General features: G+C 43.7%; 1 protein-coding gene across 1 annotated transcript; it reads left to right on the top strand.

Annotated features, from left to right (window-relative positions):
* The first annotated feature begins 2,909 nt into the window (after positions 1 to 2,909).
* On the top strand, positions 2,910 to 14,830 carry ammecr1 (AMMECR nuclear protein 1). The gene is made up of 6 exons (XM_080509505.1): positions 2,910 to 4,527; positions 8,043 to 8,153; positions 10,105 to 10,219; positions 10,499 to 10,589; positions 10,710 to 10,806; positions 11,945 to 14,830. Exons 1-6 carry the CDS (start codon positions 4,055 to 4,057, stop codon positions 12,057 to 12,059), a joined length of 1,002 nt encoding a protein of 333 aa, XP_080365631.1. The 5' UTR covers positions 2,910 to 4,054; the 3' UTR covers positions 12,060 to 14,830.
* The last annotated feature ends 1,385 nt before the right edge of the window (positions 14,831 to 16,215 follow it).

Genomic DNA, 16,215 nt, shown 5'->3' with positions numbered 1-16,215 from the left:
GACAGTTAATGAATGGAACAAGCCCATCATATTCTCTCCATGTACACTCACTGAATTATCATTATAGATGGTAGGATATGTCTTTTTAAGGAGAAAATGGCTCTGCTACAGATAAATGCTCTCAGCTGAGTGGACTGATTCAAAGTTATCTTGACCTTGACCACATGCACACACACACACACACACACACACACACACACACACACACACACACACACACACACACCTGCATAAACACACACTGCAGCTGGAAACAGTAGGAAATTCAGCCTTCCTTCAAACTTTCCCATTGTAGCATCTCACAATAATAACAATAATCTGGATGTGCTGGATTGCATTGCAGTGACATCACCCTAAAATTCGACGGTTGCATGAATGGGGTTTGGAGACAAATAGCCTCTGCTCAGCCATGCAAAGCCCCGTGTACATACCAGCTCCATGCTCTGCTAAGCTCAGGGCGTTATACATGTAACTGGCCACTAAGTGTGAAAGGTTTAAAATGTGATTAAAACTCTTTCAGTATATGAAGGGGGAGGAATTGAAAGAGTATTCTATGGCACGTGAAGTCACTTGAAACAAACCTGATCAATACTGTCATTGAAAATCAAATTTCATCCATCATAAATACTATCGAAAAGGAAATTTTCCACAATATTCCTATTCATACAGCAGAATAGAATAAAATCCATTGTAGTTTATGTTCTCACAACTTTTAATTATTAAATATTGTATCAATAATGTTTTTGTTAAAGGTTCAGATTTTGTCTCAATCAATTCATCCATCTTTTTTTCTGCTTTATATCCCAGTGGACATTGGCAGCCCATCTCGTCATCAAGTATCCTAAATGCATATAAGTACATCCATGCACAGTGAAGACAGTCAAACCCGCAGAAAGGTCTCTAAACATGCAGTACATCGAGAGTGCGAATCAATTGATAGTACCTAGAAATATTGTTCATTTCATTTATATAGTTTTTTTTTTTTTTCGAATGAAAGACATGCATGTTGAGCAGAAAACAATCCAAAAGAAGTAAGACATGAGTCATGTGGGAGAATTGTGACCACCTTGGTCTGTAATGCTTGTTACCAGGCAAACACAAGCAAAACGACAGCCAACAGTAATTAGTTGTCCATTTTAAAACACACTGGAAGCCTTTTGCTGAGTCAGCGGTGAGGCACCTTTTGGGAGGAGAAGTCTGTGGCTTGCTGTTCTCCTCTGGAACTGATGATAAACTCATGTGTCTGAATCTGACAGCGAGCGGTTGTGAAGACAAAGCAGGCGAACACTGATCGCACATCCATCTTCAGAGAAATTTAAATGCCCAGCGCTTTTGGGCAGTGCAACATTTCAGACGATTTATCGGCTTCTGTCCTGTTATGAAGATCAAAACGATACATTAGGAAAACAGAACAGAGGATATTTCTGGGCATTCTTGACTTTATCACTCTGATCTCGAATGGCAGCAGCACGGGGAGAACACACAAGTGTGAGGCTCTGATGGTCTGCATGGAGAAGGTATATCATCAAATATCAAATGATAAAATATATTTCAATTCAACACAAAAGTAAATGAAAAGTACAAATCATGAGTTTTTAAATAAGAGAGGATGAACTTCCATTTGTGCTTTCTGGATTCATGAATAGTTTGCAAATGATAAGATTTTTTAAAATACTGTTGGAATTCATAATTAATAAAGGGCATACTGTACCTCTACAGATTTGTTGCATCTTTATATATAATCTGTAACTGTCGGAACTGTTACACTTCAATTACGCATCATTTTCACAAGTGTCTGTCACCCTTTTACAATTAATTCAATTTCTGTGCATTAAGAGTGAATGTCTTTTTCTGCACGTTTCCTTTTTATGACACTTTTTTTTTCAAAAGAATTCAATGAAAAACATCAAGCTTTGTAAAAATTATTTTCCTGACTCTCAAATTGTCCACAATCTCCCACTTCCGAGATATTTCTTCTTTTTTTAAATGTACGGTATGATAAATGATCAGAGAGACTTCACTGTCTATGAACTGATACTCTGCATACCGTTGGGACGTTTCCCTGGTTATTTCTGATTTTGCAAGGCCTCCACTGGTGAGGAACACTACAGGATTATCATATGACTATCCACCCGAATGCCTGGCCAGGAACTGTGTCCCCGTTTGACCCTGGGAGCGTTTCTGTAGCTGTGGAGCTGCTGTGTTATAAATGCACGAGAGCGAAGGAAAACACACCCTTAAATAAATATGACTATTTCAGTGCCTTGATGTTTTATTCAGAGATCAAGATCTAAAACTGCCGTGCCAACCACCTGAGCAACGCTTCTCTCAGTGTTTCTCATTTCCCAGCACAGTCAACCTCATGAGTCAGGCGGGTATCATGTACACATCAGCTGATCCTGCAAAGTATTAATCACTGAAATTCAAGCTATTATGTTCACGTGGCCGATTTAAGCTCTGTAAGACTCAGGGTATAAAATCAGTAGTACATTTTCATCACATTTACTGTGCGTCCTCCCAAAGAAAAACTTTAAAACCTGAACACAGCCATGCTTGACATACCCCGATTTATAGGTTAAGAGAAGGGGAAAGTGTTTTTTTGTTGTTGTTGTTGCCAGAATTCAGATATTCGAGTGGCTCTCTTGTAGAGGACTGATTTATTACTCAGTCCTAATAAGGATCGGAGTTGCCCATCCCCTGTCCTGGATCCTGACATGGTGACATAATAATATCTATGTCGCCTTTTGTCTTGGAAAATCACTGGAAAAACGCACTCTGGTTTTAACTGAGGTGGGGGGGGGGGGGGGGGGGGTTAACATCGATACCTTTTCATGCGCGCACGGGCGTCATGAGCGCACGCTCCTCCTGGATTGTACGTGATACCCCGAGAAGCTACGCAGTCTGTGCAAGCGACCGGGCGCAACGCCGCTTTCTGAATCCGGTTCCGGCGTGCCGACGACACCGATGCCCGTGCCCACAGAGCGATCACAGGGCTTTTTACCCGAACAGCACTGAACTGTAGCAGCCGAGAGACGGATGCGGAACCGAGCCCGGAGGATTACGACAATGCGCCTCTGTATGTCTCCTCATGAGCGGATGACAACCTCCGAGCAGAGCTCCACTGAAAACTTTGAGCTCTCCGTTTGACGCGGGGGTGTTATTGAGATATTTTGGGGATTTTTTTTTTTTTTTAGGTGCGCGAGAGAGAGAGAGGAGGGGGGGTTTTCCAACAACAGACATGATGCAGGTGCAAACTGTGTGCCAACGTTTACTGAAATGACTCGCTCGGCGCTGACGCGTTTCACTGTGCCATGCCAGCCCCGCATTGTCAGATGCCATTTTACTCTGCGTTCATCCCAGCGCGTGGAATTCCAGCATACCGGGCCTGTTGTGTAATTAGAAGTTCGTGAAGAGGCAGTAGCAAAAAAAAAAAAAAAAAAAAGAAGAAGAAGAAGAAGAAGAAAAAAAAGAAAAGAAACCCAGCTGGTTTGCAATGACAGGCTACGCTGCCCAAGACACTGTGCGCAATTCGTGCTGAATCTTTATGGGTCCTGCGTACTCGGGCTCCCGGCTTCTTCCACTCGGAGAGCTGCGCTCGCTGCGCTGCGGGGCTGAGGGCTTCACATCTGGACCTGCCTGCGGTCCTCTGCTGCGGCCTGTTCGGACCGGACACTCTGGACCTGTGTGTCTGAGCTCGCGTTAGGGACAGCGGGGGGGAAGCAGCTTATTAGGCCTGGACTTATTGGTGATCCACGGGAACACCAAAAGCTAAGACTACTTAAGGAGTTAAGAAAAACCGCTGATCCAGAAATGCTTTTTGCGTAGCGAAGTCACGCATTTCTAAAGGCAGCGCGAGGGTGACATTGCAGTCTTCCCTCCCCTACACACACACACACACACATACATTGGTTATTTCGTCGTCTGAGGAAAAAAATAAATAAATACAAAAAAAAAAAGCGTGAAAGTGGAGTATCGTCCGTCGTACGTCGTCTCAGCGCAGTGGGATTTCTACGTCTGGCCGGCGTTCCCCCCCACCCTTCCCGCGGTGACGGTTATGGGTCGGAAGCGGTGTGTCGGTGCAGATTGTTCCAAGATGGCGGCCGGGTGCTGCGGGGTGAAGAAGCAGAAACTGTCGGGATCACCCGGGTCGGGGGGTCCCGGCGGGGTGGGGGCGGGAAGCGGGGTGGCAGGAACCGGACATTGTGGCTCGGAGTTGGGGATTGGCTCCTCCGCGACGGTTGCGGCGGCGGCGAACGTGAGCAGAGCCAACGGCCTGGGGGGACCCGGGGGTAACGTTAGCGGCGGTAGTAGTAGCGGTAGCAGCGGCACGAACGCTCTGTCCCCAGCCCCGGCCGGGTACTCCACATCCGGCCTCTCCCCGAATCTCAGCCCGGGACCTGGTTCGGGAAGTGGAGGCAGAAAAATGGTCGTCTCAGCGGAGATGTGCTGCTTCTGTTTTGACGTGCTTTATTGCCATCTGTACGGATACCAACCTCCGAGAACACCCAGGTTTACAAACGATCCCTAGTGAGTATTTTTTTTCTTCTTCCTCGCCTTTCTTTTGTTGTTCTGCTGCATGTCAAAGCTCACTGTTGTAACCACTCATTTTGATGCTCACGGCTGTGGCTCCGGTTCCCGCTTAAGTGTCCGAATCACAAACTGTCACGTCGAAACGATTTTTAGTTCTTTGCGAATTTTAACCCGAAAAGTGGTCGATCTCGGCTTTAAATTGGCCAAGTTGGAATCCGGGCCTTGCTCAGAGAGACTGGCCCGCAAGCTAAACTAGCCGACCACTGAACGTGACAGTGAATTTAATGAGCTGTCAATCGACTCGTGTTGTATATGAATGAATGATATGCCTTGTCACTTTTGGATTCCCGGTTTGTAGTTGGAGAAAAAAACATTTTTACGATCCTGCGGGTTCGTTTCGAGCAGCACTGGCGAGCGTAAGCTGAGGGTGCTCGCTGCTAGCGGCTGCTATTATCAGCTAGCCTCCAACAGTAGAAAAAGAAAGGGTGTAACGGAGATAACATCGGTTGTTTTTTCCATTTAACAGCACCACATCCACCGGTGATGAGCGGCACTTAAAACCCGCTGCGTTTGAAATCATTAAAAGTTTGTGTTGGCATTTAAATTTATTCAAGATATCATCAATGAGCTCCGGACAGACAAGGGCTAGCTTTGTTAGCTTCGAGCTACATTAGCCTAGTATTAACGAGGCATTAACGAGCTTTTGGTAAATTAATTAAAAAGGGAAATTTGTCCAAACTCTGTGTAACACCATAAAATTAACCCTGGAGAAACTGTTCATGTATTTCACTGCATGTTTTCTTTCACATGGATGGCTTTACTGTCGAATTGGGGGGGGGGGGGGGGGGGATGTTTAGCTTCAGCCAACAAAGAAAAAAAAAAGGTGGTTCTTGCTAAGTACTTAACAGAACTAAGCTTTTGCTAATTCAGCTGGCTGGATATAAAGTGACACCTTTGGTCGAGTTGGAACAAAACAACGTTTAAAAAACATGAGTTTTTTTATGTGATCTGGGAGACTCGAACAATGAGATGTATGTTTCCTGTCCGTCCTGCTCTCCACAGAAACATTCTGTTCCCACCTTACATGATCCCTGTAACGGGATCCATGTGACTTCACGGCCGTTTTACACGCATGTTCAGGCTGTTAAAGGATTTGCAAACGTTGCTGTCGGGTCCTGTGTTGACCTGGAACAGGTTGAGGTACTTAGAGCTGAGGTTCATGGGTTGTTTAAGGAAATATAAACACTCTCAGGACTTTGTGTGTTGTGTTTTTGTTTGCTGCAGCCATGTGACTCATTAAAGCGACAGACGGTCTCCTCCATAAAGTACAAATGCTGTGTATGTCAAATGCATATGGCTTCGTTTTAAGTGGTCAGTATTTATAGAAGCAGCTCCAGCAATTCCTAAGGCCTTTGATGGGAAGCGGCTTTTTATACAGAGTCCATATGTAAAACTGCACTCTGGCATCAAAGAGCTCTTTTGCATTCAGGCCATGGACTTATCTAATGTCTGCTTTTGGCAGGTTGACCTTTTACAAAGGAAATCAAGCACTTTAGAGTGTTGATTTACATGTGTATCCTCAAAATCTATATCAAAACCACAGTAACATTTTCATCTAAAGTCTTGGCTTCACCTTCCCTCAGGAAACTCCAGTGAAAAGGCGTCAAATACACAAACACAGCAGCTGATCAGAAGTCACTGTGATGAACGGCAAATTGATTGATGTGTCCTTGACAGGGTGGATACTGCTCATCATGCTGTGCCCTTACTTATCTAGGCTAACTTAATACTTTCGAGATATCGGAGTCCTACATTTTTCAGTGTATAATCTAAGCAAATATTTATTTTACTGCCTTGAGATTCCCTAACTCCGCATGTTCATAAATCCTGAAATGCATTCTCCTGATGTTGTGCTGTATAAAACTCTTACAAAGCAAATCGGGGTTTCCCAGTGACGAGACACACAAATGCAGTGTCTGTTTACAGAAGACAAATCGAGTGTGTCCCAATCGGCGCGTTCATTTAAAAATGCCCCATCTGACCCGTCCAAGGCCCAGTCCCAGCGTCCGCGCTGAACACTAAACCCTCATAAACATTAACCAACATTGTCTGGGTAATCAGGATAAGTGCTTGGTTGCAAGAGTGTGCAGGGACTTAAAATGCTTTATCAGCAGCGGGAGCAGGGATTTCGTCAAATCCTACCTGGGTGTTTTTTTTTTTTTAATTTATGAGCGTTGTAGTTTGGATGTAGTTTTAATAAAAGCAAGTGTTTGCTGCTGACTTTCTGAATTATGCAGTGAGTTTATATTTTCCACGGCTGGACAAATTTAGTGATGCGAGCATGCAATATTTAAACTTCCCAGGCGCCCCCTTCCCGAGAGATGCAAATCAAATCCGAATTTAGCTTAAGGCTGTCAAAATTAAAGGGCAAACGGCCAAACTTTCACCGCGTGAAGCCGTGGTGCAAAACCGACCAATGGCGAGATGCGAGGAACATGGAGAGCGAATGCCCGGTGAATATGAAAACTCCCACAGGTTTGAGAAAGTCATACTTGTGGTCTGCGGTGTCCTCGACATGTCCTTCACTTGAGGGCATTGTCAGATTGAATCATTGAAATGCTCTGTACAACTGCAGCATCTGACACAGATGGCGCTCGACAAAGATCATCAGTAAACAACACAAGACATCAGATCATGATGGACTGTCTCCAAAAGTAGCTCCATTTCTCCATTCTGAACAATCATGGCCAATATTGCCTTTACAAATTAGAATTTCCTCCATTATGTCTGTTTTAAGATTAAATGAATATTGTGTTCTCGATGAAATCCCTATTTTGTTCCATTTTTTGATACTCGACAATCCATCCCAGTGACCAACTATAAAAATCTACAAATGTTGAAATGCCAAATGGCAACAGAAATTCAGTTATAGTGCATCCCCACATACAACATATTCACTATTGTGCTCATCATTGTACTCAATTGATTGAACAACTGTCATTATTGTGTACTCCACATAGCCACTGCTGGCTCCAGTTATTCAGCATTTAATTTGCTCATTCACACCCTTCTTTATGAATCAGATGAGTGATAAAAGGCCGAATGCGAGGACACTCTTTGTGTGCTTGATTTCTTTCTGAAGCTCATGGTTTTTTTGGGGTTTGTTTTTTTTTTTTTTTTTTTTACTGGAAGCTATTTTGCTATAAAAGGGAATGGATATCCCATAAAGACATAAAAGGGGAGAGAATGTTTAAGGAAAAAAAAAAAAAGGATTTGGTTCGGCTGTCACGAGTGGACAGATGGCCCAGCGCTTTGAACAAAAGTCTGCAGTCTTTGATGGAAACTGATCCATCATGATGTGACACTTCCACCCAGTGTGAAGAACAACTCTGGCAAACTGTCCGATGTAACTCAGCAGTGTGCGCTGGGAGCCGACTTTTACTCACTACAGAAATGTACATCTGCAGTGCGCCTCACTAAAAGATACTCTCCTGATCTCTCCTGTTTTTCAGCCCGCTGTTTGTCACATGGAAAATAGGCAGAGACAAGCGGTTGAGGGGTTGTATAGGTACATTTTCTGCCATGAATCTGCACTCAGGACTCAGGGAGTACACCCTTACCAGGTAAGCAGCTACAGCCATTTGTCTTTGTCTCCGAGTTGTGGACCGAGTGCAGTGATAGAGCAAGGTCGTAGAGGGAACAGCAGAAAAGTTTTAGAGGAGAAAGTGAACAGAGCAAATTGGAATCAAGAGCATCCACACGGGCAGATTAGCACAAACAGCAGGTCAATGGCGGCGATAAATCACCCCGCGGAGTCATTTGTGCACGACGACAAAATGTTCAATTTGTGTGGCTTTCTGTAATGCTGTATGTTTCTTTGATCCCAGGTCCCGAGGGATTCAAAACATATTCAAAGTGTTATTGTTCATGTCCCTAAGTCCGTTTTCCATGAATGTTTTTAGCCGGCAACACTTATAAAAGAGAAAATATGAAGTCCGTGTCGTTGAAGTACCTTCAAAGAGAATTCATGCAGCCCTGCAGCAGATGTGATGGCCCACATAGAGCCCCGATGTTACCATGTGGGCTACCTGATCAGACAGAAACAGCCCGAATCTACAGCAGACACGGGCAACTGTCGGCCCCATCCCCAATCTTTGCGACCTCCGGGCCAAGAATCAATAAATTATTGGTTTCACTGGTGATGGTAAGGGTATTTTAGCCTCATTTGAACAGATCTTAAACTTATTTAAAATGTCATGACTATACTATAGTGTATTTCAAGTAGGAAACTTTATCAAATGTATATGTGTCGATTTTAATAAATCTAAATTTACGACTTTAAAGTAGCAGCCTTAAGTGTCTTCTAGGGCAAATAATTGTAACTTCCATTATACGTACAGAACCAAGCAGATTAATGAAGATGTAGCCATCATTCTCTTTTCCCTGTGGACATGTAATCAGTCCCATGCTGGACTCTTGGTGGGGAGAATGTCAGTCGTTTTGCATATGCGCCTCGTATTGATGAAAATATCCCTTCCCTGATCTACAATTGAGAGTCTGTGTGAAGTCGATCAGAAAGACAACTGTTGGTGCAATTGGTTTATTTCGGCCTTCTCACTTCAGAGCAGCACAGAACCTGTGTGGAGTACAGTAGCAGACTTCACTGTCCAAACCGCTTACAAATGTCCAGATCTGCACCAAAGAATAAGAGAACTGTTTAGTGACCAAGTTAAGACCTCCAACATTTGATCCTCCCAATAAAACTGTAAATCTTGAACCAAAGCAAATTTTGAGGTCAAAGGTCACAAGTGTAAAGTTAGAAATTGCTCCGATATGAGCTACTTTGGATGGATAAGAGGTAAAAAGTGCAAACTTTCCGTTTGTGATTTGCTTTCAATGGATAAGAATGACATGTGTTTTTAAAGCGCCTGCATGCAAGGACACTCCGACATCTTAGTGTTTCACATGAATTGTTTTGAAATTTGAAGGCCAGAGGATTAAAATGTGAAAAAGGTATTTCTCCTGCGGGGACAGTACTGGTTTCCTACTTGGGCATTTCACAGAAAAATATTATCATTTCATGTTTTTTTTTTTCCTGAATTAAGCCTGTTTATTGTAATTTTATTCACATCACACGTAATAATCAGTCATGTTTGGCCTCAATAATTAAATGGCCGAAAGACCCCAATTTCCTCAAACTTGCCCTTATTAGACTTACTATGCCAGAGTTCTTTGAAAAACTGTTTGTCAAGGATCTTCTTTATTGTCGTTTTGTCCATTTCTTGACTGTAAGCAGCCACACGGCTGTACGAGTGATATTATGTGCGCATGCATTGTTTGTCATGCTGCGAACCCGCTGACCTCTACGTGTCCGTGGGTCTTCTCCATCCGATTACAGGACGTCACATGTTGGAAACTGCAGTGCAGTTCAAGCCCCATTCAAGAGCCGGGCATTTAACAAAAAAAAGAAAAGCTCCACACATAATAATCAGACCTTAACAACAACTGTATTGTGCTGCCGGGCTGACTGAATCACCTTGTGTAACTTTGCTCTCTGTGCTTTGGTGTCTGCAGTGCCCTTAAAGACAGCCGCTTCCCCCCTATGACAAGGGATGAGCTGCCTCGCCTCTTCTGCTCAGTGTCTCTTCTTACCAACTTTGAAGACGTCGGTGATTACCTTGACTGGGAGGTGAGAGACTTGCTTTCAGTGACCCGAGTGCTCCGGCACGTCTCACGAGAAAAAGTCTTGGCGTGGCCCTGCAGCTCATTTCGGTGCACAACCGGTGTGTCCACCTTTCCGACGGTTTCCTTCCTAAAGCAAAACTAGCAAACATCTGAGTCGCTGGGACTTTTCTGAGAAAAAAAAAAAAAAAAATCACAATTGTACATAGTAAAGCCAGCAGTATCAAAACCGCGCTGTCGTGCTACTTCGAGGAATTAATGACCGTTTCTTTGTCTTGGTGTATAGGTGGGTGTTCACGGTATTAGGATAGAGTTTTTCAATGAAAAAGGATCAAAACGCACCGCCACCTACCTACCAGAGGTTGCAAAGGAGCAAGGTGAGCTTTAACTGTGCTCTTCAACAAGCCAGCTTTATCAGCTTTTATTAGAAACAAAAAAAACCAACAACTGCTTATTGAACTGTGTGGATGTATTTATAAATGCTTTCTTCAATCCAGGTTGGGACCACATTCAAACCATAGATTCCTTACTACGAAAGGGAGGTTACAAAGCTCCCATCACAAACGACTTCAGGAAGACCATTAAGTTAACCAGGTAATACGACTTGTGTTTGATTCCTTTATCTCTGTCAATACATGCATGTCTTGATGTTGATGTCTGTTTGATGAGCTGAAACAACTCTGAGCCTTCCCAATACTCTCACACTGGATTTATGTTTTCCATATTATAAAATACCAATAACAGCTTTAAAGTTCAATAGCCAATAATTACAATAGCTCTTCTTAGTTCATATGTGTGTTCAACTCTTTTAACATTTAAAACTGTTATCAAATAGTAAGCTCACGCTGATGAAAAAAGGTATTTGGCCCCCCGAGTCTTCGAAACAACTGGTTTCAACATTTTTCCTTAATGCGAGCACATAGCAGTGATTGAATAGAAAAACCAACATGACCTTTCAACAGTGCAGCCAGATATAATCATCCCCTTGTGATGAAAGTCGAGACTCGCCAGACTCGCTTCCAAGTCCAAAAGTCAGTTTACGCTATTACAAAACATTTTGGGATTATGTTTGACACAAACGCACCCAAGAACAACTTAAGCTGATTGGTCAACTCGCCTCCTCAGGAGATCACACTGTCGCAGCACTGAACAGAAAAGTAAACATTGTGTATTTCTGTGTTTCCAATCGACATGATTCTTTGTCAACATTCCACGTTTTGTGATGGAATTAATAATTTGCTGTGGAAAACTGTGATCTGGACAAAAGTGATTATCAAACCTTTATAAGGTGTTTGTATTAATCGCTATCCTTGAAGTAGTTTGGAAAAAGTTGATGATCCCTGCTGTATTATTTGCATCTCGATGCTCAGTGATGGCTATTAAATGGTTGAAGACAAATTGTTTATCCGTGTCTGCATGTGACACAAATTTGTGACATGAAATGAGAAAAACTTTTGTGAAACATTTTTTTTTTTCCAATTATCTTTTGATCTGCATCAAAATAGTAGTAGTTTTTTAATGGTTTTCTCTTTGTGTGAAAGACTTGCATGTCTCATCACCTGGAATTCAGCCCAACTGGCTCTTACGTCTGTCAATCAAATGTAGAATATTTTCGAAACGCATCGACGTGTGAAAGCCTGTCCGGTTAACCTCCCATCACAATGACTCCCAATGTATTTCGTGTGACTGCGAGCAATGGCCGCTTCACCCCGACCTCCCCTCTCGCCCGCAGGTACCGTAGCGAAAAGATGACGATGGGTTATGCAGAGTACATCGCCCACCGCCAGCACCATCACTACCAGAACGGCATCGGGCACCCTCTACCACCCTACAACCATTATTCCTGACAGCGAGCCGCATGACCAATCATTGGACCTCTCCGCGGACCTTTTCCCAGGAGAGCCCGCCCCCTCCTGGTCTAGCTATTTCTACTACTGTACCATTTTATGATGATAGTTTCCGTTGCCATGCTGGCCGTCTCCTAGACGTTGACATGGCAACGGGTGGCAACGAAGCATCATTTGATTACGGCAAGAAATCCACGTTTCTCGCTTTTCTTTTTCTTTCCTCCTTTGCCTGTGGTTAAGTTTTTGCAGCATATATATTCCTATATCTAAACCCCCCCCTTCATTCATACGTTCAAAAAGAAAAAGAATCCCATATTGGTTTATTAACCCTGCGTCTTTTCAGCAAACCTAATCAGGCGTTTGATTCTGTGGATGGAAGGAAATCTCTTTTGTCGGATTTATCCGCCGCCATCGTTTAGGCTTTGCTACACTTTAACATTTATTACTAAAAACTCTTATTTTTCCTACTTTGATCCTTAATCTTACTATCCTGACATGTAATACCATGTAGCAAGGCAACTGCAGTTCTCAAAGGCTGTGTCGTCTCTCCTCTGATTCCTCTCAAAAAAAAAAAAAAAAGGACTGTTGAGGTTATTTTCGCCTTGTTGAACTCTTGTAGTGTTGTAGTTGGAACTATGTAATGGGTTATGTATACTCCAAAGTATAGATAGTTAGGATTGTGATGCCCTTTGACTGGCTTTGGGGACGGTGTTTATTGACCGAGCTCACAATCGCGTGTATTCTGTGTGTGGGAAAAGACGCAGTTCTGCCGAATGATTTAAAAAAAAAACAACAACAAAAAACCAACAAAAAAAACAAAACACTCGTGCATCAGAAATTTGAGTTGTACTTAAAGGATCTCCTTCAGAGAGCTTTGAAAATCCCCCTCCGCCCTCCCCTTTCTTGAGTATCTGTCGTGTTTTGTGGTGGAACCCGAACCTGTGTTTTTGTCTTGTTTAGTTTGATTTTGCTTGAGCTTACAGACGCGTTCCCTCTTGTATTTTTCTTTTCAAGTTTAAAGGCAATTTGCGGAGGAAGCCATTCAGCCTGAGGATAATCACCAGGTGATTTGTTGATTATCTGTAGGAAAAGAAAGAAAATGACGGGTGGGTCTCATTTCCTGCAAGCGACAGGGAAGGAAAAAGAAAAGAAGAAAGGTCTTTTTGAATCTAAAGTTGTTGGTTTACTGGCAGGGAGTCGCTTGAATCGGGATGCGGTGTAACGACCTAAAGCCATACTCTTCCTTTTCGGTCCATGTCTGGTTGAACGTCCCGGGCCCTCAGCCACCCGGACGTCAAGCCACTCGCTCATTTGTCCGGCGTCTTCGCACGTTGTCAGAGAAACCTCGTCTTGCCTTTTTCAGATTAGAGCTAAACCATTGTCACTCGTCCACAGAGTACGGAGTATTGAGAAGGGGTGGGGGGGTTTAAAAAAAAAAAAAAAAAAGATGAAGAAAAAAGTCATTTAAGAACGCGCCCGACGCTCGGAAGAGGTGACGGTGTCGTGTTGAGGTGCATGTCGAGTGCTGAAGCCGTCACAGGAATGCAGCTTAGTCCATGTAGTTGTTGAACCCGCACTACCACTGTCCCGATCGTGTGTGTGCGTGTGTGTGTGTGTGCGTGTGTGTGTGTGTGTGTGTCAGCACGGGGAATGTTTAGTCAGCTGTCCTGCAGTAGGTCGCAGCCAGCGCCGTCGACTTAACCAGAGCGACGGTGTGTGTGTGTGGGGGGGGGGTTGTTCTCGTCTACGTTTCAAAAGCCAGGGCTTTGTAAGGACTGAAGAAGCCATTTTTCCCATCCAAATATTTACTTGTCGTGAGTCACATCCACACACAAACAAACACGCACGCACTAGGGTAGCTGAGTTTCACCTATCAGAATGTTCAACTGTCGAGGATCGCACGGCCGATCCTGCTCGTTTTGTTCCGTTAACTGGAATTTTTTTGAGAGGTTCTTGTTACTTGATAAACATCTTTCTTCGTAACAGCCTTTACTAACTGACAGGTTCTATACATATATATATATATATATACAGATATATATATATATATATATACACACATATTTATTTATTTTTTCTTTTTTCTTTTATGCAAACTGTCAAGGGCTTTTGGCACTCCATCCACAGTAAACCCCAAATGACCCAGTTTTCAGTTGTGTTGCCTTAAATGAATGAGTTAATAAACAAATGGGCCGGTAGAAGATGTTTCCGACTGCTCTTCCGATCCCCCCCCCCCCCACCCCAACCCCCCCACCACCCCCCCATGGTTTTTCCAGCTCCACACCACAGTGCATTAAAGAGACGCTGGATGCTTCTCCAGGAAGTGTCTGCAGTCTCCCGTGTGGCTCCGATCTCACCCCGTCGAGCCCCGGGAGTCTCCAGAAACCATGGGACAAACCGCTTTATGCATCTCTGAGAGAGAGAGAAAAAAAAAATGTCTGTAAAGAGTTAGACCTGGCGACACCGGAGCAGCAGTCGGCCGCTTTTGTCTCCCGGCCCATTTCAATACAGCACAACCTGAATTTTTCTGCTGCAAAACCAAATTGACCATGCTCTTTTACATATATGTCTTTGTATACACATGCAATGTATTTAGTTGCATGTACGTACGAGTATGAGACCTATGGTTTTCTTCATGATATGCTTGATCTATGGCTTACACACTCTTAATAACCGTTTAAAAGACAAATATGGTGCTATCAGACCTCATATTGGGGCGGTCACAGCTTGTGACTGGTCATGCGGACTCATCGATCATATCATACTTAAAAGATGCTCCATGTAAGATTTTCTCCGTGGCGTGTCGCTGCGAAACTAATTTTGACGGCGCATTAAAAAACAAAAACAAAAAACAAAACCTGAAGGATGACTGTCACCGATACAAGCAGTAGCCCCATGAAAACCTCAAAGGCCAGTGTGCGTTGTGTGATTTTTGGGATCAATTCCCTATGGGAAACCGATTATTACACGAGGAAAGGAGACGTCCCAGCAGCAGCAGCAGCAGCTTATCAGAGGGGCTACAGAATGTACTGTCAATGGTCCGTCATGGCGACTTTTAACAGCGGCGCGTCTGGAGGAAATCCTACATGTGTTTACCTTTACTATCCTTGATATATGCAGATCTGTTCAACAGGTGTTTTATTTTCTTGTTTTGTTCCAACCAGTGCAAGTCGACACCCCTGCAGGTTTGAAAGGACAAGAAGTCACACGTTAACCCCGCCCATCCCCCTCCCCCCCCCCATTACTTCCCTACACTGTGGCCCAAACCTCATGGCCTCGTTTGTGAAGGTGTGATGTGCGTCGTCGTCCGGTATACGGTGGCAGTCGTAGTCGTAGTGGCCGTTACCTCTCCTCAAAGATTGGATGCTGGGTTTTTTTGTTTGTTTGTTTTTTTCCTTTCTTTTAAATAGAGCACATTCTGAGATTTCTTTCAAGCTGCTGAATCGTTTGACCTGGTCTGAAAAAGTAGTCGACTTAGCAAGCGGTTCGAAGCGTCGGCGGGTCAAACGGGAGAGGAGGCGCGCGTTCTCAACGTAGAACTCTGGAGATCGCCGCCTCGCCTCGCCTCTCTGCGCCGGCGGACAGTTCTTGAAGCATCGATACCTCACGGGATCCTCTGGAAAACGGCGTCGGGAGTTAGTTGTAGCAGATGGGAGTGTTTTGGTTCCATACCAGGGTTAGAGTTTAGCCTCGGCGTTCTCCCGCGCGCTCACTCTCATGTTTCGCGGGAATGCTCGAGCTCGCGTTCCCTTCGTATGTCCGGCTGAACCAAAGATGCCAGCGGCCATGCCCAAATGCTGCTCTTCAGGCCTGGCTTCCTGTCCTTCCAAAAGACACTCCTGCAAATGACAAAAAAAAAAATGTTTCGTTTCTTTCTTCTTTTTTTTTTCCTTTCTTTCTTCTGTGCGATTTCTCAACTGTCTTGAATTAACAAGCAACCCAATTTTTCAATGGATTTTCATTGAGTCTATCTGAAGCCGTACAAGGCATCACGGATGGTAAAAATGGTTGCACATTGTTGTTACTTGTTTTGTTATTATTATTATTATTATTGCTATATAATTTAAAAAAAAAAAAAAAAAAAAAAGAAAATCCCATGGTGTGCCTCCTAGCTTTATGGGATTATAAATGTTTTTTTTCCCTAAAGACCAGCAGT

Source organism: Blennius ocellaris (genome assembly GCF_963422515.1).
Source record: "Blennius ocellaris genome assembly, chromosome: 14".
Taxonomy (NCBI): domain Eukaryota; kingdom Metazoa; phylum Chordata; class Actinopteri; order Blenniiformes; family Blenniidae; genus Blennius; species Blennius ocellaris.
This window is presented reverse-complemented; position numbering and strand designations above follow the sequence as displayed.